The sequence below is a fragment of the Hemiscyllium ocellatum genome, chromosome 5, assembly GCF_020745735.1.
Source record: "Hemiscyllium ocellatum isolate sHemOce1 chromosome 5, sHemOce1.pat.X.cur, whole genome shotgun sequence".
Classification (NCBI taxonomy): domain Eukaryota; kingdom Metazoa; phylum Chordata; class Chondrichthyes; order Orectolobiformes; family Hemiscylliidae; genus Hemiscyllium; species Hemiscyllium ocellatum.
In genome coordinates, this window is record NC_083405.1 from 87,209,550 (window position 1) to 87,236,386 (window position 26,837).

Genomic DNA, 26,837 nt, shown 5'->3' on the forward strand with positions numbered 1-26,837 from the left:
CTCCTCCATATCTTCCCCCATCCCACTCCAGCTCCAGCATACCTCAGTATGGTCTTTTAAGCCTCCTGACTCAAAATCCCAGCACAATCTCGCACCCACGATCTCAGCCTGATCTCTCACGCAAGCTCGCTCGCTCGCTCTCTCTCTCTCTCTCTCTCTCTCGCTCTCCCCCGCTCTCTCTCTCGCCCCCCCCCCCCCCCCCCCCCCCCCCCCCCCCCCCCCCCCCCCCCCCCCCCCCCCCCCCCGCCTGAGCTTTAAAGATGCAAATAGTTAAAACTATATATTCACAAATGCAACTAAAGTCTACTCATGTATGCAAACACTTTTCAATAGATCTTATTCACTGGCACATGCAGTGTCTCCATAGGGCATGATGCACGTGGTTAGCAAACAGCCTCTGAAACTCCAATGGATACCGACTTTTATTGTATTTTAAATCTCTATTGTATTTTAACTGATCATTCCACATTTGAATAAAAACCAAAAGAACTGTGAATTCTGGAAATCAAACAATAATGGAAGTTGCTGGAAAAGCTCAGTCAGTCTGGCAGCATCTGTGGACAGAAATCAAAGTTGACGTTTAGGATTAGGTTAAAACTGAGGAAGAGTCACTCGACCTGAAACATTAACTCTGATTACACATTTGAGTATTCATTTCTGACCAACATGAAGTTAAAGGAACAGTTAACATTGAAAATACTCATGATTTTATTCTTTGACCCCTTGATCTGGGGCTAAACTAGCTGAAAGTGAACAAGGTCATCTCTGTAAAATGATGCTTTGACCTTAACATTTCAACACTAACTGTTAATCTTAATCAAGAGACCAGAGAATAACTGGTTCATTAAACGAAAGCAGCTATCACATCACCTCAGTGTAACATGAATTTTTAAAATTGGAACTGAGATTGATTATTGGAATGGAATAGCAGGTCACCTGGGGAATAATTGCATTTACTAAAGTTGAATATCCAAATTCATAAGACTTCTCTTGTGCAAACTTCCCTTAATTGAAGAACACAGACATTGAAAGCAAAAATGAAATATTTGATCCAGTTGTTATGCTAGCTTATTGAATTGAAGCACTAGGAGTGGAAAACAAATTTTATTTATGAAATACAGTAATTTAGTTTGGAATAGAAGCATAGATCTATTTACACTATATTTTAAAATGTACCAATGGACAATTGCATAACAATGTTGCAGATTAATTTTACTGTGATTGCATTAACTCACTTAATTTTACAGGCATCGGATGTCCAAATTGTCAGTTATGCCTTCACTGCATTTGGAAAATCTCTGATTAAAATGAAGAAGCTTCACCCAGATATATTTGTACAACTTGCACTTCAGTTAGCCTATTACAAATTCCATGGCCGGTAAGCATCTTACTCTGGATGCAGTAGTTACCACATTTGTTCCATAATCACAATTGTATTCCAAGGCATTGTGTTGTGTTGCTGACTGAGAAAATAACTGTCACATAAAAATAATTACTATTCGATAGAGTTATAGAGTCATACAGCACAGTAACAGACCCTCTGGCCAACACGTCCATGCTACCAGGTTTCCTAAACTGAACTGATCCCGTTTGCTTACGTTGGCCCGTTTCCCTTAAACCTTTCCTATCCATGTATCAGTGCAAATATCTCCTAAATTTTGTTACTGTACTCACCTTTACCACTTCCTTTGGCAGCTCATTCCATATAACACACTGTTCTCTAGGTGAAAAAGCTGCCTCTCAGTCCCTTTTAAATCTTTCCCCTCTCATCTTAAACCTATGCCTTCTAGCTTTGGACTCCCCTACCGGGGGAAAAGACCTTGTCTATTCACCTTATCTATGCACCTCATGACTTTATAAACCCCTGTAAGGTCACCCCTCAGCCTCCTAAACTCCAGGGAAAAAAAGTACCAGCTTATCCAGTCTCTCATAGAGTCATAGAGACGTACAGCTCAGAAACAGATCCTTCGGTCCAACCTGTCCATGCCGACCAGATATCCCAACCCAATCTAGTCCCACCTGCCAGCACCCGGCCCTTATCCCATCAAACCCTTCCTATTCATATACCCATCCAAATGCCTCTTAAATGTTGCAATTGTACTAGCCTCCACCACATCCTCTGGCAGCTCATTCCATACACGTACCACCCTCTGTGTGAAAAAGTTGCCCCTTAGGTCTCTTTTATATCTTTCCCCTCTCACCCTAAACCTATGTCCTCGAGTTCTGGACTCCCTGACCCCAGGGTAAAGACTTTGCCTATTTATCCTATCCATCCCTCATAATTTTGTAAACCTATATAAAGTCACCCCTCAGCCTCCGACGCTCCAGGGAAAATAGCCCCAGCCTGTTCAGCCTCTCCCTGTAGCTCAAATCCTCCAACCCTGGCAACATCCTTGTAAATCTTTTCTGAACCCTTTCAAGTTTCACAACATCGTTCCAATAGGAAGGAGACCAGAATTGCACGCAATATTCCAACAGTGGCCTAACCAATGTCCTGTACAGCCGCAACATGACCTCACAACTCCTGTACTCAATACTCTGACCAGTAAAGGAAAGCATACCAAATACTACCTTCACTATTCTATCTACCTGTGACTCCACTTTCAAGGAGCTATGAACCTGCACTCCAAGGTCTCTTTGTTCAGCAACATTCCCTAGGACCTTACCATTAAGTGTATAAGTCCTGCTAAGATTTGCTTTCCCAAAATGCAGCACTTCGCATTTATCTAAATTAAACTTCATCTGCCATTTCTCAGCCCATTGGCCCATCTGGTCCAGATCCTGTTGTAATCTGAGGTAGCCCTCTTCACTGTCCACTACACCTCCAATTTTGGTGTCATCTGCAAACTTACTAACTGTCTCTCTTATGCTTGCATCCAAATCATTTATGTAAATGACAAAAATTAGAGGACCCAGCACTGATCCTGTGGCACTCCACTGGTCACCGGCCTCCAGACTGAGAAACAACCCTGCATCACCACCCTCTGTCTTCTACCTTTGAGCCAGTTCTGTATCCAAATGGCTAGTTCTCCCTGTATTCCATGAGATCTAATCTTGCTAATCATTCTCCCATGGGAAACCTTGTCGAACACCTTACTGAAATCCATATAGATCACATCTACTGCTCTGCTCTCATCAATCATCTTTGTTAGTTCATCAAAAAACTCATTCAAGTTTGTGAGACATGATTTCCCACGCACAAAGCCATGCTGACTATCCCTAAATCAGTCCTTGCCTTTCCAAATACATGTACATCCTGTCCCTCGGGATTCCCTCCAACAACTTGCCGATCACCGAGGTCAGGCTCACCGGTCTGTAGTTCTCTGGTTTGTCCTTACCACCCTTCTTAAACAGTGGCACTACGTTAGCCAATCTCCAGTCTTCTGGCACCTCACCTGTGACCACTGATGATACAAATATCTCAGCAAGAGGCCCAGCAATCACTTCTCTAGCTTCCCACAGAGTTCTCGGGTACACCTGATCAGGTCCTGGGGATTTATCCACCTTTAACCCTTTCAAGCCATCCATCACTTCTTCCTCTGTAATCTGGACATTTTGCAAGATGTCACCATCTACTTCCCCACAGTCTATCTCCTTAGAATTCAAATCTTGCAGTCTTGGCAACATCTTTGTAAGTTTTTTTTTGTACAGTTTCCAATTTAATAACATTCTTCCTATTGGAGGGCTACCAGAATTGTGTGCAATACTCCAAATCTGGCCTTACCAATATCTTTTATAACTGCAACTTGACATCGCAACTCCTGTACTTAATACTCTGACTGATGTGGGCAAACATGCCATATGTCGCCTTCACCACTGTCTATCTGTGGTGTCACTTTCAAGGAACTATGTACCTGCACCTCTAGGTTGCTCTGTTTGGCAGTGGTTTGAATGCAGCTTTGTAAATTCTACTTTTTAAAAAATTTTGTTCATACATTTCTGACTCCGGGTTAGCATTCTAATTTTTTGAGTCCAAAGGTTGCTATTTCCCTACTCCAGAGACTTCAACATGTGATCAAAACTGATGCAAATGTGGAGTGCTATGGGAGAGCTGTGCTGTCAGATACCTGGGATACTTAAAATGATGCTTTAATCAATGCCCCACCAGGTGGATGTAAAACATTAAAGAAGTCAGGGAAGTTCAGCCAATGTCCAGGCCAATATTTAATGGATTTGTGGCAGCCTTTAAATGTTTCATTGGTATATTTTTCAAAACTTTGACTGACCTCATGCTCTGTCACTGTTGAGCGTCAATAACCAGTGGAAAAACTGTATCTATTTGTCAGGCATGTTACATTGGGGAAGATTTTTTACAGACTATTTCTGGTCAGGCTAATATCCAGAATTGCTATTGATAACTCAATCCAAAATCAAAACTTAAATCCGTTCTCATAAGGCCTATCTATACGTTTGCTTGCTTTGTCTGTTATAAGTTATCTTCAGAAGAGAACACTGTCAGTGGCAAGTAGAGATAATGTTTAGTGTCACAAGCTGTGCCAGCAACATTCATGTTGGTTAACATATCTGACAGAGTTGAGAAAAATAATAAATAGGAGCAGGGGCTGGGTTTTTGGCTCTACAGCCTTTTCTGCTGTCCAGCTAGATCAGTAGTCTAGACCAGTGCGATATGAAGTGCAGCACTGAAGCATAAAACTACTTGCACATGGATCAGGGATGTACCATGTGATCTGGTGAGTCTAGTATGTGTCAGGTATCAATATGCATGGTTGGGGGAGTGTGCGTGATCACCTCCCACGGAGTGTGCCCTGAGGTGTTGGTGCTCTTCCTCCAAATGGAGGTCCAGAGGAGCAAATGGGAGCTGGAATTGCCAGATAATCACTCTGACTTTTGTGTTGGAAATTGAAATCAATTAGTTTCTTTGTGACAGATGGGAGAATGGGGAATTGTATATTTTTGAGATAGGATTAACCAATAATGAAATTTCCATGCTATTTTGTGCAAATAGGCCCCTCATCACTCATGTGTAAGAATCTCCTCTTCCCATTCAACAGTTGATTGCCATATTTGGATATTTTGCGTTTTTTGTCGAGAATCCCCTGGCTGGTCATCTAACTTGACTTCCCCAACTTTCTCACCATGGCCCAAGTTATTCAGGAGCTGGGAAGATTTCACCCTCTGTCTCAAAAAAGCATTGAGGTTATAAAACAACCTGAAGAAATTTCTGATTACCTCACATCTTTCTTCTCTTTCTAATTAATTTCTTGCTATCTGTATTACTGAAATAGGAATTTGGGATAGAATTGATAGTCAGTCAGTTTGGGTTAATGAGGAAGTCCAGCATGGATTTCTAAAGGAAAAGTTGTGTTTAACTAACTTATTGGAGTTTACTTAAGAGGTAAGGTGGAGAGAGTTAATGAGGGCAGCGCTGTTATGTGGTGTTACATAGACTTCCAAAAGGGATTTGATAGTGTAACATAAAAGACTCTTTAAGAAAAAATAGATCTTATGAAATAAATGAGACAGAAGTAACATGATACAAAATTGAGAGTGATAGGAAATTGAGAGTAATGCTTAGAAAATAGAACGTGACAGCTCAGTGCAGGCCCTTCGGCCCTCAATGTTGTGCCAACCTGTGAAATTAATCTGATAACCTTCTAACCTACACCATTCCATTACTATCCATATGTATGTTCAATGCCATTAATGTCAGCGAGTCTACTACTATTGCAGGCAGGCCATTCCACATCCCCTACTACTGAGTAAAGAAACTGCCCCTGATATCTGTCCTAAATCTATCACCCCTCAATTTAAAGTTATGCCCCCTCATGTTAGCCTTCACCGTTCGAGGAGAAAGGCTCTCACTATCCACCATATCTAATCCTCTGATTATCTTATTCTTCTCGATTTAAGTCACCTCTCAACCTTCTTCTCTCCAGCATTTTCTCATAAGACCGTCCTTCCACACCAGGCAACGTCCGAGTAAATCTCCTCTGAACCCTTTCCAAAGCTTCCACATCCTTCCTATAATGCAGTGACCAGAACTGTACGCAATACTTCAGGTGCGGCCTTACCAGTGTCTTGTACAGCTGAAGCATGACTTCGTGGCTCCAAAACTCAATCCCCCATCCAATAAATGTCAACACACCATAAGCTAATAACCCTATCAACCTGGGTGACAACTTTAAGGGATTAATGCACCTGGATACTGAGATCTCTCTGTTCATCTACACTGCCAAGAATTTTACCATTAGCCACGTACTCTGCATTCCTCTTATTTCTTCCAAAGTGAACTACCTAACACTTTTCCACATTAGACTCAATTTTCCACATCTCAGCCCAGCTCTGCATCTTATCCATGTCCCTCTGTAACTCACAACGTCCTTTAGCACTGTCCACAACTCTGCCTACCTTAGTGTCATCCGCAAATTTACTAGCCCATTCTTCTATGCCTAAATCCAGATCAGTTATAAGAATGACAAACAGCAGTGGCCCAAAACAGATGCTTGTGGCATACCACTAGTAACCGAGCTCCAGGGTGAACATTTTCCGTTAACCACCACCCTCTGTCTTCTTTGAGCTAGCCAATTTCTGCTCCAAGCTGCTAATTCACCTTCAATCCTGAAACTCCGTATTTTATGCAATAGCTTAGCTTATTAAATGCCTTACTGAAGTCCATATACACCACATCAACTGCTTTAACTTCATCCACCTGTTTTGTCAAATTCTCAAAGAACTCAATAAGGCTATTGCAGCCCACCTACCCTTCACAAAACTGTTGACTGTCCCTAATCAAATTATTCCTTTCCAGATGATTATAAATTCTCTCTCTCATAACCTTTTCCAACACCGTAGTAAGGCTCGCTGGCCTATAATTACCAGGGTTGGCTCCTCTCCCCTTCGTAAACAAGGGAACAACATTTGCTATCCTCCAGTCTTCTGGCACTACTCCTGTCGACAATGATGACATAAAGGTCGAAGCCAAAGGCTCTGCAATCTCCTTCCCAGCTTCCCAGAGAATCTTAGAATAAATCCCATCCAGCCCAGGGTCGTCTTTATTTTCAGGTCCTCCAAAACGGCTAAAACCTCCTCTTTGACAACCGTAATCTCATCTAATCTAGTAGCCTGTATTTCCGTATTCTCACTAACATTGCCCTTTTCCAATGTGAATACTCATCAAAAGTATTAATTATGCGTTTCCCCATGTCCTCAGATTCCACACACAGCTTTCCACTACTATCTTTGGCCCTAATCTTATTCTAGTCATTCTTTTATTCCTGATATACCTGTAGAAAGCCTTAGGGTTTCCCTTGATCCTCTCTGCCAACAACTTCTCATGTCCCCTACTTACTCTTCTCAGCCCTCTCTTTAGATTTTTTTTGACTAATGTATAACTCTCAACCCCCTAACTGAGCCTTCACACCTCATCCTCACATGAGCTGCCGCCGCCTTCTTGGCAAGAGCTTCAACTTCTTTAGTATATTTCAAGTATATTTCAATCCCTTGCAGTTTCCTTCCCCATCTTATGCATCCTTAATCTTGTCTAATCACATCATAATGGCCTTTCCCCCAGTTATACCTCTTTCCCTGCAGAATTTACCTATCCCTGCCCAAAACTATTGTAAACTGAATTGTGGTCACTATCGCCAAAAGGTTCACCTCCCTCCAAATCTAACACCTGGCCGGGTTCATTCCCCAGTACCATATCCAATATGGCATTGTCCCTTGTTGGCCTGTCTACATACTGTCAGAAAACCCTCCTGCACACATTGAACAAAAACTGACCCCATCTAAACTACTTGAACTATAGAATTCCCAGTCAATACTGGTGAAGTTAAAGTCCCTCATAACAACTACCCTGTTATTCCCGCTCCTATCGAGAAATATCTTTGTTATCCTTTCCTCTACATCCCTAAAACAATTCAGAGACCTACGGAAAACTCCTTACAGGGTGACCTCTCCTTACCTGTTTCTAACCTCAGCCCAAACAACCTCAGTAGATGAGTCCTCAAACATTATCTCAGCTGCTGTAATACTACCCTTGATTAATAATGCCAACCATAATCCCCCTTACCATTTTCTCTATTCTTAATGAAACATCTAAATCCTGGAATCTGCAACAACCATTCCTGTCCTTCCTCTAGCCATGTCTCTGAAATGGCCACAACATTGAAATCCCATGTACAAACTCATGCTGCAAGTTCACCCACCTTATTCCTGATGCTCCTGGCATTGAAGTACACATATTTCAAACCAACATTCTGATTGCCAGTGCCCACTCGCGACCTTGTAAACCTAACCCTGACCTTACTATCCTCGACCTCCTGTACTCTGGAACTTCAATTCTGTGTTTTTGCAATATTAATCATTTGAGCCTGAATGCACTGCTTGAAGTGTGTTTTTGTTGGAGCTTCTGCCAAGGAATTTAAATGGAAATAGAGTCCAGTTCTACAGGGAAAGGGTGGAAGAATAGCACTAGGTCATAATGCTCATTAGGAGAGCAGATGCAGACACCTTGGGCTAAAAGGCCTCCTTCTGCACCTTAATAAATCTATGATTTTGTCATAAATTGAACTCGAAGTGAGATTGTGTATGTTATTTTAGTTTGCAACTAAAGAGATTGGCTATGAACTTTAAAGTAAAAGTTTTCACCTTTAGGTAATGCAGAATTTGCAGTCAGATATTTACATTTTTAAATTTAACTGCATGACTGAGTCTTTAGTCAAGAAATCTGGAAGAAACTAGTTTGAAAAATATCACAGCAGACCAGAATTCTCCTTTTTAATCAAGAAGTATGAGCTGATCTAATTCCACCTGAGATGTTTGTAATTGTGTGATGACTGAGCAAAATAACCCACCTTCTAAATCATTTCCTCATAGACCTGGCAGCTGTTATGAGACTGCAATGACTCGACGGTTTTATCATGGCCGAACAGAGACAATGAGACCATGTACTGTTGAGGCAGTAGAATGGTGTAGAGCAATGTTGGATCCAGCAGTTTCTGTAAGTGTTCAATTAGTTGCATTATATTTTTATCCTTATTTTTATATTTTATTCCTCTCGCTCAGTGCTGATTTACGGTGGATCTTTCTATCACCCATTCAATTTTAATCTGCTCCTTGTCCCTTAAGCTGATAATTTACCAAATAAAAATCAGAAATTATTCTATCCTTTGTTACTTGTTTCACATCTTACTCTTTAGGGAATATTATTGGCGGTAGATTGGGTTAGCAGAAAAATGTTCAACTGTTTGATAATCTGTACAAATAGAGTTAACATTAGATATGCAGTACAAAGTTTATATTCACTTTGCTTTGTACAGACTTGTTTTATGATTCTACAAAGGAATTTGAGTGAAAATATGACTGTCATTTCAATTTAGAAAACCAGGAGAACTTGTACCCAGATTACTGATTGCTCAAACTCTAAATATGATGTCTGTACTCTGATTGAAGGGATGGGTAACAAGTCAATCTGCCACCAGCAGGAATGTAGGTGTCCTGGAGCTGTTTGATTACATTCTGCTGAACCCACTTGGTCTTTTGAGGAAACTGGCTAATAAAATGAAATCGCAATAAAATTGCTAATTTTGTCACTGACCACAAAGGATAAATGGGCAGAATATCAATATGTTAGCTCAGTTAACAATTCACATTATTAGTAGATCTTGTATATAATGTATTTAATGTTCCAATGGTACAATTACTCCTTGGAATCTTTAATTGTCTTTTTCAGTCCTTTTCTTTATAATTCTCAGGTTCTTTTAAGGGACTTATTTAATTTAACTTTCAAAATGAATAATTGACATGTTTATTACATTGGTCCAGAATAGATTCCAAAAGTCTGCCAGGAACATGTTTGGTTTATATCTTAAACCTCGCTTTGGGCTCATTGATATTGGATGTCAGTCCTCCAATTGTGTAATAACAATAACAGTGAACTAGTATGCTTGCATAGTTCATAGTGATGCAACAGAGAGGAGCTGTTCAGCACACAGTGCCTGTTATAACTATTAAATTAATTTGACTTCACTGCCATTTTCTTCTAATACACATTATAGTAATAGTTGCCTTGTCACTCTTCTTCCAATAAGACTTGATTCAGCTGTACAAATTTGTTTTGTTTCTCAGGGCTATCTCTCTTTTTTCGTTGTTTGAATCATACCTGTGCTTTCTAACAGCAGCTGTATGTTTTCTTGGAAATTTGAACAAATAAATCATATTTTATATCTTTTGATCTGAAATAACAGATTCTTATCTGTGTTTATTGGGATATCAGCTTCTAAAAAACTGATTTATATGATTTTTAATTACTAGTTTAAGGCCTTTGTGCCCCATCTGGTATTTGAGGCTATTTTTCATAAGTTATTTTCAATAAAAGAAATAATTATTGGTTAATTAGACAAGTACAATCCTGTACACATTTGAATGTCATTTGTTAAAGTCAAATATGCTGCTTATTCTTTTAATGTGCTCAGATAATAGATATTATAGTCTTTAAGGGCTTTAAACGTTTGGCGTACATTTTAATCCATTCATTGGTGCAAACATTAAAGAGTCACCAATTATAAAGCAGCTGTTATTATTTTATATTCATAATGACATTTTTCTAACAAATGAATGAAGGGACAGATGAAAATATACCTTTGTGGCATCATTGCTTCTTAAGCTCATCCAGGCCTTTAACAAAGATATAATTTGTTTCTTCATTTCGCTGATTTAAAAATATTTCAAGCTGAAACTTAAGGTTCATGTAATATGAATAGTATTTTAAAAAGGTTTGAATCTGAAATATGAATAATTTGTAAGTTTACTTTGACAGTTATGCATTTTTAAAAAGGAAAATGTGTAGCCAGTGGAACTAAAATTATGTTGAAGTAATCCATCTGAATTGTGCTATAGTAGGAATAGGTCTATGAGTTCTTCAACCACAAAAATGTTTCCAAATTATTTTTCTGACTCTCCATGTTGAGTAGCTTTAGTGTTTCAATTACTTCATTCTGTATGCTAGAATGTGAACCGTCAACAGCTGATGATGAAATCTTTTGCAAGACATCACAAACTGATGACTGACTGTCAAAATGGTAGAGGTGAGTAGCTTAGTTTTGTTGGTTTGATATTTACTGAAATTCTAAATTAATTATGTACAATCAATGATCAGATCTAATTACATTTATACTTTAGGCTTTGACCGACATCTCCTGGGTCTGATGCTTATAGCTAAAGAAGAAGGTCTTCCTGTGCCAGAGCTCTACTTAGATGCTGCCTTTACTAAAAGGTAATTATTCCCCTTTCTACAAACTACAGTAAAATAATATGATCTGTTCCAGGTAAGGTATAGGTTAACTCACTGTGTTTTCTTAACAATATGCTACTAATTAACTTTTTCCACTTCTTTTGTTTTAATAGTGGTGGTGGCGGAAACTTTGTTCTTTCAACTAGCCTTGTTGGATATACTACCGTCCTAGGTGCTGTCCTTCCTATGGTCCACAATGGCTATGGATTTTTCTACCGTATCCGGGATGACAGGTGATGATCCAGCTAACAAACCTTTTGTGAATTGCTTCCATGCAATTTCATCTTTCGTAAATGAGGAAACCAAAACTGCACACACTACTCCAGCTAGTTCCTCTCCGAATAAAGGATAGCATTCCATTAGCCTTGTTAACTTACTGTCATTGCTTACTAATGTTTAGTAGCTCATAAACTAAAGCAACTAGATCTGACTACATCTTAAAATTCTGCATCATTCTCCATTTAAGTTTGCTTCCCTTCTCACCTGTGCCAGACCCAGTCTAACAGCTGCGTCCTTTAGGACCTGAACAGTTTTTTCAACTTCCCTGTAGACTGTGCCCTCACCCATGCTGGGAGCAAGAACCTCAGACCTATTGGATAAAGGCATTGCTGAGTCACCTCCAAAGCTAAATTCTGGATCTTCATAACTGTTTCACTCACAGTCACATCCTTCTGTCCCTGACCATGTACCAAATTTGATATAGTTTATCTAAAGGATTTGTCTCCTGAAAGTTTCCAGGTAACTGTCCCCCTCCCTAATATGTCACAAAGGGCATAGGTCGGACTCCAGCTTATTAACTCTGAATTGAATTTTCTTGTGCAGCCAATTTCAGTGTGATCACTGTAGATTGCACTGTCCGCTAGTTACCACATACAATAGCTGCAAAGTATCACCTACCCAGTCAACTCTATTCAGTTAATTAGTTTTGATTTTAAATATTTTAGAGGTTAATATTTGTTCTCTTCAGCTGTAACAACATGCCTGATTTAAAACAATTGACCAAATGAAAGATATAGCAGAAATAATTCCCAATCACCTACCTGTTTTCCTGTGACTCCACATTTTAGCACTGACAGGAAGAAACAAATTGAAGGAGCTATTTGCCTCCAGGTTTATCTCCCACTCTGCTTCATAGTGATGTTGACTTGCTACACATTCCAGTCTGATGGAAGGATATTTCCAGATAAGTGCACAATGTTTAGCACCATTTCTCACTCCTGAGATTCTGAATTATGTCCATAATCCATAAAATCTGGTCAACATTCAGGGTTGATAAATAGCAAATAGCTTTTGTATGAGGTAATGATCAGCTTGAACAAGAGACAATTTATCATTGACCAGAATCAAAACGGGACCAGTATTATCTATGGCTAAAAGTGCAATTTTTTTTCTATCCCAACAGGATTGTAGTTGCTTGTTCTGCTTGGAAGTCGTGTCCCGAGACTGATGCAGAAGAACTGTACAAAGGACTAGTTCAGTCCTTCTATGAAATGATCAAGTTGACAACAATGGCCCAACTTTAAGCACTGTTGAAAAGGAAAGCACGTTGCTAACAATTGTAAACTACTAAATCTTTACGTATTTGCATTAGTATAGTTGTAAATAACACATGATTACCCGAGGTCTGTGCTACAAAATTTACTTGAAATAATAATGCTTTTTTCTCAAATTACTACTTCGCAATATCAATGCAACATTTTTGAAACTATGCACAATACAATGCAAAAGATACAGATAAGTAACACAAAGAAAAGATAGAATAATTACAATTTTCACTTCTTGGTTTTAGAATTAACTTTTTGTGTGGAAAAGGAGAAAAAGCCGCACTTATTAATTTTAATTAATTTTTGACAGAACTAGTCTGTCTGTTTCACAGAAACAATGTATGTAGCCTATTTCTGAAAGTAGGAATCAGACTCTTGATTGTTTAGAGTTTTGAAAGTAATCTTTAAAATCTGTAAATATGATTTTAGGATTTATTTAATATATTTAATGTGTAAAGTGAGAACATCAATGTTGGACCAATCAATGAATTGTTGTTTTGGGGGTTGTACAATTTGAGCATCCTTTACTTAATTCTCTGTTATATACTGGATATTTTACCAAGATAAAGCACTGACAAGAAGTAAAGCTGACCAAAGTAGTTGATGCCAATTTGAAAAAGACAGTTAATAATTTGCAACAGATTAAAATCTACATGGTTATTAGTAGCCTTTTGGTACGAGGTAAAAAGATGTTACAAGCCAGAATTAGCCAAATAACTTCATAATGCATATGAATCACAGAATGTTTTTTGTCAGGCGAACAAAATTGATTTATACAAACTTGCAGCCTCTCTGAAAGATTCTTTTAATACAAGTGCTAATTGTGTTTTTGGTGAATTATTTGTTGAATGTTGCTTAACTTGCCCAAGTTATTTCCATTTGACATTTTATTTTTGAAGTTTATCCATGTTTTAACTTACTTTCTATCTCCTACCTCACTTACACATATTGTCCCTTGGGAGTAGAAAGATTCTTTCTAAAAAAAGTTTTGCAGTTACTGAGAGTTGTAAATACTGAAGATGACCTTGTTGCCTCTAATGTTAATAATTGAAATGCACTCTTGAGCAATGTATTCAGCTCCCTAATCTTCCTATCCTTCATTATTCTGTCATGTAGCAACAGAACGAAAAATCTTCAACCCTAAAGTCTTGCTCCTAAATTTGCTATGTTATCTTTTTCAATATTTTCCTATATTTTTAATCAACCTGTTCAGAGGTGTTGTTCCACATCCCCCTAGACTGTGTGACTTGAACCAAGACCTCCTGGTTCAGTATAGACACTACTCCTTCACAACAAGAGCTCTTTAGTCTTTCCTTGGCTCCCCTTGCATAATTTTCTGCATACTTTGCACGCTGTTCTTTCTCTACCACTTATGCAACAACAGAGCATCTGAGGTATCTCTAAGTAAAGTCATCTAGTTCCCTGGGGTCAGTATCTTTCTAGCTTGCATTTGGAAATTTGAACCATTCCTTTTCTCTTTGATTTTACCACCAGTTAATGCTTTGTTCATTTGATTTGACTTTCCTCTTTCATTCCTTTATTCATTTATGCTAATTTCTATATTTGTCTCATTGATTCTGGAATATTGTGAGCGGTTTTGGGCCCTGTAATTTATGGAAGATGTGTTGGCATTGGAGGGGGTCCAGAGGACATTTACAAGAATAAACCCCTGGGGTGAAGGACTTCTCATATGAGAAGCGATTGCGGATTCTAGGTCTGTTTTTGATGGTATTTAGAAAGGTGTGTGTGTGTGTGTGTGTGTGTGTGTGTGTCATCTCATAGTATTCTGTAAATTTCTGAGAGGCCTGGATATAGTGGATATGGAGAAGATGTTTCCACTAGTGAGAGAGATTAGGAGCTGAGGGCACAACCTCAAGGTGAAGGGACATCTCTTTAGAATTGAGATGAGGGGGAATGTCTTCAGCCAGAATGTGGTGAACCTATGGAACTCAGCCCTAGTAGGTCAACGAGGCTAAGTAATTTATTTAAGATTGAATAGTTGGATCCTTGATTAATAAAAAGATCAAGAGTTATGGACAGAAGACAGGAGAAAGGGGTCAAGAAATGGATCAGCTGTGATTGAATGGTAGAGGAGATTCGATGGGCCAAACGGCCTAATTCTGCTCCTTTATCTTATGGTCATCAATTTTTAACTTTATGGTTTTTGTTTGGGGTTTTGCTTTCTTCCTCCTAATTTCAATAACTTAGCCATTTTCACCCATCATGCCAATTCATGAGTTCTCTTTGTGTTAAGAAGTAGCTTGATGCATAAGAGTTGCCATCTTTTGTAGACTTGGTGCAAATGTCCCCCTGAAACACCCTTGAGCTTCCTGTCTTTCACTATTCTAGCATGTAACAAGGGAACTAAATGTTTTCTTCCTGAGTCTTGAGATTCCAAAACAGATTTAAATCCATTTTTTCAAGTCTTCCTTATATAATCGGCTCTCCTTGCACAATTTTTTAAATACTCTCCAAAGTGCCCTTTTATTAACCACGTCATAGACAACAGAGCAGCTGAAGTTCTCTGGACAGTCATAAAGAGTGCTCTGCTCTCCACCTATTTGTATTCTCCTACTGATGGTAATTCTCACCAAAATACTGACCTTACTATATATTTTTTTAAAATAAGACCACAATTTTGAACCCTTTTTATGACTTACTGAACATAAATCCATGCATTCTGTTTGCCCTAGAATGCTTCTGTATTGAAAGGATTCCTTTGGGAGAAACATCACAGCACTTATTGTGAAAATAATCATTGCTCATGAAAAATAAATTGCTCTTTAATTTCACTGATATTTTTAAAAAAAAATTCTTATGGAGGTCATGCTGATTAGTATGAAAGTATTGCTTGTTTCAGGAAATACAGATAGATCGCCCATAGAAATGGTTGGAGTTGTGTGCATGACTGTTACCTACAATGTTTTGTAAACACCCAATCCCAGTGATGTTTGTAAAACATTGCAATTATGGAATAAATAGACACCATAGGAATGCTTTGGTAAGAAAGCATATGTTGAGTTAAACTTGTGGCAAGTAATCGATCGGATAAGTCAATGAATGGTGATTAGTGGTAACAAAATTAGAGGCGCCGTTGGCTTCACTACTAAGAGCAACAGTCTTCATAGAAAATTCATTTTCATGTCCCTCTCAAAGTCTCACACCATCTGACTTAGAACTATATTCTTTCACTTCACTGAGTCAAAATCCTAAAACGTTATCCCTAACAGTACATGTGGATGTATACACCACAAGGACTGAACAGTTTCAGAACTCTATCTTCCTGAGGGCATTTGGGGATGAACAATAAAGTTTGCCTTACCAGGAATATTTGTATCCCAATAACAATTTTTTAAAATTCTACTACAAAGACAGTGATGTAAAGAATTTGTAACACATTTTCTGGCAACGTGATTTTTTTTTGTATAACATATACATTACAGTTTGGTTTAGTAGCTTGATTTGAAAGATATACAAGATCAGATTAGCTAGCTGATTATAAGTATAGATTGATTTACAGTTAACCTTCAATTTAAAAATTGTTTGCTATAATAACCTACTACATTGTGGCAGTGTTTTTGGCTGCTAAGTTTCCACGGTAATTTTTCACACATCCATATGGATCAAATCAAAAACAAAATAAAAGCCTCAGTTGATCATTTGTAGTTATTCGCTGGTTATTGTTATTTTGGCACTTAAGACTCGAGTGTGTTTGAGTAAGAAGAAATCCCACTCCAGGTTATGAGGATAAAATCTCCAGTGTGCATTGAACCCCAGTGTGATTTCAAAGGAGTGTTATATTGTTAGAGGTGCAGTCTTCAAATGAGACATAAAATCAAGGCTCTGTTCTCCCTCATGACCTCAATTTCAACAGTTTGTAGACATCTCTTTTTTGGGGCTTTTCTGTAGGGTTGATACTTATCTCTCAACCAGAATCATGTAAGAAAAATTATCTGCTAATCATCACATTGCTATATGTGAAGCCTTATGTGCATCAACATAAGTACCTTACTTTGCCTTTTCTGATTACTATATCTCATCACTTTTCATTTTGCTTACCTGGCATTTTCTGTCTATTTCTTGATAACCTCAAATTATTCATTTAGCACTGAGCCACAATCTTACTGTCCTGTCATAGAAGATAATTAACTAACTATTGGGAAGGGGGCTCCTCAATTGCCCATATTATGTGATGGGGGATCTAGCACATGTACGTTAGGAACAAAGCTGAATGTTTGCAACCACCCTCGAGGCAAAGTCCCATTTGAATGCTCCATGTCTACCTCCAGAAGTTTCCAGTATTGCAACATCTAGCCTTCAATGAATTCAATTCACTCTGTGATACCAAAATATACCAGACTGGCTTTCGGTCATGACAGCATCATGGCTGTTAATGTTGAAAGCTGCAGAAGTAACTGTACTTTCAACTGCAGCACTGGGACGTACCTATGCTTGTGGAAAAATGCCCAGGTATGTCCAGTCAATAATACAAAAATGTGGTTCACTCTTCATTGCCTGCTCGAAAGATATAAGCAAGCCATTCAGTTACAACACACCATTACAAATTACACCACCTGGCATTAGTCCAGCTATTGGAAACTACAAAGAAAACAGCTCTGTTGATTCTGCAAAGCTTTCTCCACCAATCGATGAGGATTGTCACACAAATAGGTCAGCTATCTAATCAAGCAACAGCCTGACATAGTCATACTCACAGAATAGTACATTGTGGGTGGTATTCCAGATATCACCATCCCTGGGCGTGTCCTCTCCCACCTGTTGTGGGTCTGGAGTCAAACGTAGGCCATGGTAAAAGCAGTTTCCATCCTTAAAGGTCATCAGCAAATCAGAAAAGTTTTTCTGACGACTGACCATGGTGGATTGTCTGTATCACCACATCCATGTTAAACATCGCTGAGTGGCAAGGTCACAGAATGTACTCTGGGTGGAGAACTTCAATATCTATCACTAAGAATGGCTTAGTAACATGATTACAGGTCAAGCTGGCCATGTTCAGGGCTGCTAGATTGGGTCTGTGGCAGGTGGTGAGGGAACAAGAAAATATATTCTTGACTTTGTCCTCATTAATCTGTCATACATGCTTCAATCCATTGCAATGTTGGTAAAAGTGGCCACCACATAGATTTCTAAGTTCTATCATTATATTAAGGATTCTTTCCATGTGTGTGGACTAACAGAAGTGTTGTATGGGACAGACTTCAAACATGGCTGTTTGTAATTGGGAATCCATTAGGCCATCAGCAGCAAAATTGTATTCAATTGCAGTCTGCAATCACATGACCCAGTATTTCCCACTCTACCATCACCATCATGCAGAGAGACCTATCCTATTTCAATGAACAGTGCAAGAAGGCAAGCCAGGATCAACACGATGTACATTAAACAGGGTGTCAACCTGATAATGCTACACCATAATACTATGTGTATGTCAGATGGTGGAAGGAGAATGCAATAGACAGGGCCAAGTCATCCCACAATTAATGAATCACATCTAATGTCTGCACTCCTGCCATAGCTAGTCCAGCATATTGCTTGACATTTAAACAAGTAAGGTGAAGTTTCCTTAAACATTACCACCTTCAAGAAAGGGGGAGCTCAGCGCGCAGTGCAAAAGATGAGGCTGAGGCATTACCTAGCTACTTCAGTCAAAAGTGCTAACTGTTCGTGTCTGTCCCAGCATCAGGAATACCTTCTTCAATCAATTTGACTCATTTCATGTGATATCAACAAATGCCCAAAGAAAATTGGACCTGTTCAGGCCACAGGCCCTTATCACATTCTGGCAAGAATACTGAAGACTTGTTGTCTAGAGCTTGCTGCATGCCTAGCTAACCTGTTCCAGTATAACTATAACATTGATCTACATATAATGTGAAAAACTGCCCGTATGTCCTTTGTGATGAAAGCAGGTGAACTCTAACTTGGCTTAATCATCAGCACATTGATATAAGCCATCTTCAACAGTGCCATCAAGTGGTATTGGAAAATGAATAATATGCTCACAGTTTGGGTTCTGTCAGGGCCAATCAGATCCTGATGTTATTACAGACTTGATTTAATTATGGAAAAAGATCTGAACTCTAGAGGTGACTTTAGAGTGACTGCCCTTGACATCAAGGTAGCATTTGACTGTGTGTGTCATCAAGCAACCCTAGGACAACTGGAGTAAATCAGATTGGGGGAAAGCCCTTTACTGTTAAAGTCATATAGAATCACAGAATTGTTATTGCATAGAAGGCACCTTGGTTGCACTCATATATAGTGCCAATCTCCTGCCTTTTCCACATAACCTTGCATACTATTTCCAGTAAAAATGATCATCCAATGACCTTTTGAATACTGAATTGAACATGGTTGTGTTTTTTGGCGAATGATCATTTACATTTCTGCAAGGTGTTGACATAACATCTAGGATGGTATTGTTGTTTCCCTGGTGCCATAGTCAAGGACATCACAGAGTGATCGCAGGATATTCTTCTGGGGGGAGGCTAAACAGTAAGAGGTTGTGGTCTACATTAGTAAGAATTACTTAGAGAGGAAGGATAATGTGGCCCTTCATCCAGAATTTAGGGATCTTTATAAATATTAACAAACTTTAGATGTAGTAATTTCTGGATTACTGCCCGGGCCATATGATAGGGAGTACAGAAATAGCAGGATGAGGCACATGAATGTGTGGCTGGAAAGAAGGTGCAACAGGGAGGGCTTTAGATTTCTGGGAAATTGGGGCTAGTTCTGGGGACTGGGGGTGGGGTGGAATAGTATCTGTTTAGCTAAAAGTAACAGAGATTAGGTACTGAGTTCCTTCAGTGACACTTTGTTATTGTGGTTTGAAGGGTTCTAAGCTATCATGGCAGGGGTATGGGAACCAGCAAAGGATATTAGAGAAGAATACCAAGGTGCCCAAAATATTGAGGGACAGATAGTACTAGGACGGAGAATAACAGGTCAATAGGTGAAATTGGAAAAAAGGGAGATGAGGAAGTTTATATTAAGGTTACTATACAAGGTGTGTGCATGCATAGAAAATAATAAATAAGATTGGGGATTTACAGACACAGATTACCATTTGAAAATAAGATGTGGTGATGAAATGAGGTGACTCAAGGCCGTGCAGGACTGGCTATTTTAATTTGTTTTGAACACAAGATCTTCAGGAAAGATAGGAAAGGAAGGGAAGGAGGAAGAGTGGCAGTATTGGTTAAGACGAGCTTCACGGTGCTGGAAAAAGAGGATGTCCCAGAGGGATCGATGATAGAATCAATTTGACAAGAACTATGGAATAAAAAGGGTACCAAAACATTGCCCAATGTTGTCTGTAACATGCCATCTATGGGAATGATGTAGACGTTCAAATCTGCAGGGTAATTAGAGAAATTTTAACATTATAGAGTAGCTATAATAGGAAACTTTAACTACCTAAATGTAGACTGGGATAGTGGTAGCGTATAGGGTGCAGTAAGCCAAATGTTCTTACTTTGTTACATCAGCAAATGTTTGAAGCATAACATGGTGGCTCACAGTACCAGGGACTTTGGAGTGATGTGGGCTTGATGGACCAAATGGCCTGCTTCCACACTATAGGGACTCTATGAAAATTTTCCAGACTGTTACTACCAGACCCTAGATAAGGTTCACCAATTCCTTACAGCTCCAGATGGGATACCCCACACTGTTAAGCTCCCGGAAGAGAAGGGATGAGCTAGCTTCCCTATTTTATTCACCCACCTCCTTGGTTGCAACAAGGTTAATATAAAATGGACACATTCCCTGTGGATGTTGTTCTCCCAAACCAATTGAACCTATGCTTTAAAAAAGGATCCATTTAAGCCAGGTATTTGTTGAGTTAACAAGAAGGATGAGTTTATTCATTACTACACACAAGAAAAAAATACTAATACACCACAAAATATGCACTGATTAGGTCTAAGATGTGGGTCCAAAAAAACTGCACGTCTAAAATGAAACTGATATGCAGATCAGTACTCACTAAGTCTCAGTGTCATACCTGTGACTGCACATTATCTGCTACTGCCTTTTAGTCTGCTATTGAGACAGTACCAAGTGATATACTTTGGATTGCCATAATTATTTCTTCTTTGATTTTAAAGTCTTTGCATAAAGATTCAAGGGTCACAATCATTGCTTTGTTTAGTTAATTCGCCATTAGATTCCCTACAATATGGAAACAGGCCATTCAGCCCAACCAGTACACACCGACCCTCCGAAGAGTAACCCACACAGACCCACCTCCGCTCTGACCAGTGCACCCAGCACTATGGGCAATTTAGCATGGCCAATTCACCTAATCTGCACATCTTTGGACTGTGGGAGGAAACCAGTGCACCCACAGGAAACCCACGCAGACACAGGGAGAATGTGCAAACTCCACACGGTCGTCTGAGGCTGGAATTGAACCTGGGACCCTGGTACTGTGAGGCAGCACACTAAATCTTCAACAATAGCCTGCATTATCAGATTTGTTGAACTCAAACCTAAGTGATATCTAGTTGATTTAAAACAAATTACATGACTCAAGTTTGCTGCTTCAGTAGCAGTAAGGACCCCTAGCAAAAATTCTCTTGGGAATCAAGAGAAAACTCTTCACTGGTTAGAGTGATACTTGTCAGAAATTCTGATGGCTTCTATGCATGAGTTCCTCAGGGTATTACCCAAGGCCCAACCATTTTCAGCTGCTTCAGCAGCATCCCTCCACCATAACGTCAAAGTGGGATGTTCTAGATAATTGCAAAATGTTCAGCATCATCAAGGATCTCTCAGAAACTGAAACAGTTGTGTCCATAGGGAGTAAGACTTGGACAACATCTAGGATTTAACTGATATGTGGGGGTATCATTTGCATCACGCAAGGACCAGGCAATGATGAGTGCCAAAAAAATTGTATCTAATCTCTAAATGTCTGATTGCATCACCATGATTGAAACTCCCATTACCAACATTCTGGAGTTACCATTGAGCAGAAAATGAACTAGTCCAGCCATATAAACACTATGGCTACAAGAACAGGTAACAGTTAGGAATTCTGCAGTGACCAAATCACCTCCTGACTCTCCAAAATCTGTCCACTACAAGGTGCAGGTGAGGAGTGTGATGGAACATTCTCCATTTAACTGGATAGGTCAACTACACTCAAAGGTTTGCCACCACCCAGGACAAATAAGGACAGGGAAAGCATGATGAATAGTAGGACACTGGGAATTACCGAACAGCACATGTCCACAGGCCATTAACAGGAGCGGTAGTTAACGGTAGATATCAGATAAAGGTAGATATCTACTGCTGAAACTCTCAATGCCTTTGTTACATCCGGGCAAGACTATTCCTATGTATCCCTGGCTGACTCATCGCACCTACCCTTTTTGACTTGAGGTTATCCAAAACTCTGCTGCCCATCCCCTAAATTGCTACAAATCCCACTAACTCATCTTTACTTGCTTGCTGAACATACAGTTTCCCAGTTAAGCAATGCTCGGTCTTAACATTCTCATCCTTGTTTTCAAGCAAGGCCTAGCTCCTCCCTACCTTTGTAATCTGCTCAGTCCCCCGAGCATCTGAGATATGTGCATTTCTCTCAATCTGGCCTCTTGAGCATCCTCTATTTTAATTGCTCATCTGTGTGAACACGCCTTCAGCTGCGCAGACTTTAATCCTCCTTTAATACAACCTTGCATCCTTCCTCTTTCACTAAGCATCATCCACCTCGTTGTTGTGGTTCTGTTCGCCGAGCTGGGAATTTGTGTTGCAAACGTTTCGTCCCCTGTCTAGGTGACATCCTCAGTGCTTGGGGGCCTCCTGTGAAGCGCTTCACAGGAGGCTCCTAAGCACTGAGGATGTCATCTAGACAAGGGATGAAACATTTGCAACACAAATTCCCAGCTCAGCGAACAGAACCACAACAACGAGCACCCGAGCTACAAATCTTCTCCCAAACTTTGATCATCCACCTCAGTATATTTCTATTTGGCTTGGTGACACATTTGGCTTTAAGACACCTCTGTGAAAGGGATATTTCAATTGCATTAAAGGTGCTACGTGAATGCTAATGGTTGTTGAGTTTGCTTTGAATATTTGTCCCATTTAATTGTTTTGAGTTTCACTGAGACAATTTCTTTCAAAGAATCTTGATCTTCCAATTTTTAATAGATGATTTCAGGTGAAAAAAAAATTGCAGCACAAGAGTTTAAGTAGGTTCTACTAACAACAATATGTTTTACAATCTTTTATTCTTTAAACCTGAACATTTGAATGAACCATTTCCTGCTCTGATTTTAATTACACCCAAGAGCTATAATTTTCTAGATCCAGAGGGTTCCCTAACTTCTCCTGGGACTGACCCAAAGTGTATCACAACTCTCAGGAATTCACTTTGACTCATCTCAGTTTTCAAGCCTTGCAATTAGCTTCCTAGAGTTCTCCCTCTCTGCAAGGAGTCCACTATTAATCTCTTCCACTAGCTTTACCAAGCAGACCTGATAATTTTAACTCTTCATGAATTTGAATTTTTCTTTCTGTTTATGGATTCCATTTAGAATCCTGGATAGTGATTCCAAAACAGTAACATCCCTGGTTCCTAATGGCTTCTTATCTTCCTGGTTCCAAGCTGCTGGCAGATACATACTGATGAGTCATGTTTTTCCAAATTAACTGTTTCTGTGAGAAAAACACATTGCTCAGTCTAAAACAGAAGACTACCTCCCTGCAATCTACTTTATAGCAATTTTGCACTTTTGGGATGTTCCGGATATAGTCTGAGTCATGTTCCCAGGGTGGAAATGTCAAAAATTGGAGGTGTAGGTAGGAGGTGAAAGGGAAAAAGCTTAAAGGAGATGTGTGAGGCAAGGTTATTGAAAGAGAAGGTAGTGGGTGCCTGGAACCTGCTGCCAGAGGAGGGGGTAGAAACAAATACGTATACAAAGAGGCATTTAGACAAATACATGAGCAGGCAGGGAATAGAGGGATATGGACCAGGTGCAGGCAGGTGGGAGTAGTTTAAAATGGCATTGTGATTGCCACAGATATTGTGGTCTGAAGAACCTGTACTTGTGCTATACTGTTTTAATTAACTACCTTCAATTCTGAAACTTGTCCTTTGAACTGAAAGAAACATCTGAATACATTAAGCTCTTCCCTTGTTTAAAGTTTACTTTCAGATCTTCCTCCACTGCTACATCAAGCTTGAATTGTGTTGAATGTCCATTACTGTAGCTGAGCTCTCTCATATCTGGTTCAGATGGGTCAACTACTTCCCATCACAATAGCTATAGTATTTCTTCTAAAGGTGGTGTGTCACTATCTACTGATACATGTTCTAATGGATATATATCTAGGGAGTCCAACTTTTCTAATAGTGTTTGCAATAATGCATTGACTTATGGCACCAGCATTGTTTCTGTTTCTGGTCTTTGCACATTTTTGAGGTTTTTGAGATTGTCTCACTTTTTTGCAATGATGACATTCTTGAGATAGAGCTGGACATTGCTTTTGTGAGTTTTTCTTTGCTCTATTCCTTGGTCTATGCCTCCCAACAGCATCAAAAAAATTAAAGACCATTTGTGTTGATTTGTCTTGTGACTGCTTGGAGTATTTGTATCTTATGATGTTCAAAATCATCAAAAGGTTTTACTTCTGGAGTAAAATTGTCCTTCTATTCCACAGAATTTGTCTTTTTGAAATCTCAGCTTCGAACACAATCTGATTAGCATTTTCAAGTGTGAGATATTCATTAAACTGTAAAAGAGGTAGAAGACACTAATCAAAACTTCAAAATGACAATTCTGTCTCTGATTAGTTCTGGTTGTCATGCTCCACATTCATGAGCTTCAGATAAAGTAGAAAGATCATCGATAAAGGTTCTCCCAGAAATTGTTATTTTATTGAATTTTGCTTGTTCCTTAACTGATTCTCTAAGTAAAATAGTTGTCACGTTTTTAAGACATCAAAGGCATCAGCATTTTCTTTATTTATTTGTCTGTTAATAACATGGTCTGCTCACGGTCCCACAGACTAAAGCAGTGCGTGAACATATTTGGCATGTCATTTGCTGTGCTGACCTGAAGCAAATCTGTCTCGGGAAGGATTTCTTCCATGCTGACCAATTTAACTTGCTGTCCAAAGTATCCATAATCTTGAATCTGCATCGATGTGCAATAACTCTCTGCATTTCTGTGTTGAAATCAAACTGCTCATTTTAAATTGTGAAGGTTCCAACACGCTGGTGTCTTCTAAGGAGATACAGGTCAAGGCTTAAGGTATGTCATTGCTAACTTTAAAAAGAGACTGAAGAGGACTTCAGAATAACACACAAACACCACTGACTAGCTCCTGCTGAAGACTGTTATATATCTCAGTGGGTGTAGCTATGCAAAGCTTTGTGTTAAGCATGGACTTATACCACTCCAACTGCTGGGGCTACACTCACCATCCAAGCAGTTGTGGTGCTTTTAAGGTCACTGCCAGCAACATAGCAGCAAGGTGCTTGCATCAAAGAATAGGAACAATAAAGTGACAGCGGCTGACAAAACCTGCTGCTGCAGTGACAGTGGCAAGGGTTTCTTGGGCATTAGCAACACCAAACAAATAGATATGGGTTAAGTCAGCACTGGCTTCTAGTTCAAGGCGCAAATTGATAATGCCAGTGGTGCTGAATTAATATGCATTAATATTAGTCCAGGAAATCTGGGAGCACACTTGATTTTAACCTTACATATCTAACATTTTCTAAACAGATTACAAAACGGGTTTAACAAAAAAATCAGAAATGCAGAGACTTGGTGTTCCAAGAAGAGTTATATTGGACTCAAAACATCAATTCTGTTTCTCTCACCCCAGCTGAGGTCCTCCAGAATTTTCTGTTTTTACTTCAGATATCTTGTCTCTGCACTACTTTGCTTTTGTTTGAGATTTGATTAACATTCAGGTGGCTGATTTCACTCTAACACTTTAGTATAAATGTAAATTGCGATAATAATTTGTATTGTCAAGGTGAAGATAAAGTTAGCTTAAATCATCTTTGGCCATTTTTTTTATGTTAAGGGAACTTCAGAAATTAAAAGAAAAGTGTTGTTCCATGGGTTTACTTTTTCATTGGTATTTAACAGAAAGTACAACTGAAGTACTAATTTACAATTTTTCAATGACTGCATTGCAGTAATTTAATTTTCTTTTTCTTTCCTTAAGTCACTCAGTTTTTTCCCATTTGTGCTGTCACTAGACTGTAGTATAGAGCCTGGTTAGCAAGAAGCTGATGATGTGTTCCTTCCTCTGCAATCTGGCCATTGCTAAACACTGCTATTTTATTAGCATTCTGGATGGTAGACAGGCGATGAGCTATAACAATGCAGGTACGTCCTTCTCTTGCTTTATCCAGCGCCTCTTGGACGATCTATTCAAATGGATAAAATGACAAAATGAAATCCATGACAGGTCAAGTTTGCTAGATAATTTTGATGACAGATTTTTTAAAATAATGCTCATAGAAATTGATGGTTTTGCAGTTTTAAATCTATGACTGATGTGGAATGCATATAAGCCACTTTGAGAAAAATAACTATATTCTACAACATAATGAAAAACTGGAACCATCTGAAGCAGGGAAAGAATTTTGCCCAATAGTTTTTTTCACTGGCTCGTGTTCACTTCATCCAAATCTCAATTCCAAAAACCTACTTCTTGTATCATAATCTGCAGTAAATTCTTCTTCCCCATCACCTCTTTCTTCATTAAACCACATTAACTGCTTATCAAGCAGAATTAAATAAAACCTTATCGCTGTTTAGAAGCCTCACTGTGATCTTGAACCACTTATACAACCACCTCCAACTCTAATTCGAAATCTTTCCATCTACTGATTCTATTAGACTCTGTTAGCTCAGTTATCTGCACTGCTATTTTACGATGCAGAGTGATGACAACAACACAGATTTACTTCCAGCTCAGCTCAGAAGGTCCCGCCTTTCAACCACACTTGGGTGTGGTGACCCTCAGGTTGAATTCACCAC

The 26,837-nt window shown here is 39.2% G+C and overlaps 2 protein-coding genes across 8 annotated transcripts in view; one reads left to right on the forward strand and one right to left on the reverse strand.

Annotated features, from left to right (window-relative positions):
- The window catches only part of crot (carnitine O-octanoyltransferase), an 84,207-nt gene extending 67,796 nt beyond the window's left edge, over positions 1–16,411 (forward strand). For all 5 annotated transcript variants that reach the window (XM_060824953.1, XM_060824952.1, XM_060824954.1 and 2 more), the window contains 6 exons: positions 1,248–1,378; positions 8,839–8,962; positions 10,970–11,048; positions 11,143–11,236; positions 11,368–11,487; positions 12,657–16,411. In XM_060824953.1, the coding sequence (XP_060680936.1) occupies positions 1,248–1,378; positions 8,839–8,962; positions 10,970–11,048; positions 11,143–11,236; positions 11,368–11,487; positions 12,657–12,777 (669 nt within the window). In that variant the 3' untranslated portion in view covers positions 12,778–16,411. The remainder of the gene's footprint in view (positions 1–1,247; positions 1,379–8,838; positions 8,963–10,969; positions 11,049–11,142; positions 11,237–11,367; positions 11,488–12,656) is intronic.
- Positions 16,412–25,911: 9,500 nt separating this feature from the next.
- abcb4 (ATP-binding cassette, sub-family B (MDR/TAP), member 4) overlaps positions 25,912–26,837 on the reverse strand; it is a 123,587-nt gene continuing 122,661 nt past the window's right edge. For all 3 annotated transcript variants that reach the window (XM_060824959.1, XM_060824957.1, XM_060824960.1), the window contains one exon: positions 25,912–26,221. In XM_060824959.1, coding sequence (XP_060680942.1) covers positions 26,021–26,221 — 201 coding nt within the window. In that variant the 3' untranslated portion in view covers positions 25,912–26,020. The remainder of the gene's footprint in view (positions 26,222–26,837) is intronic.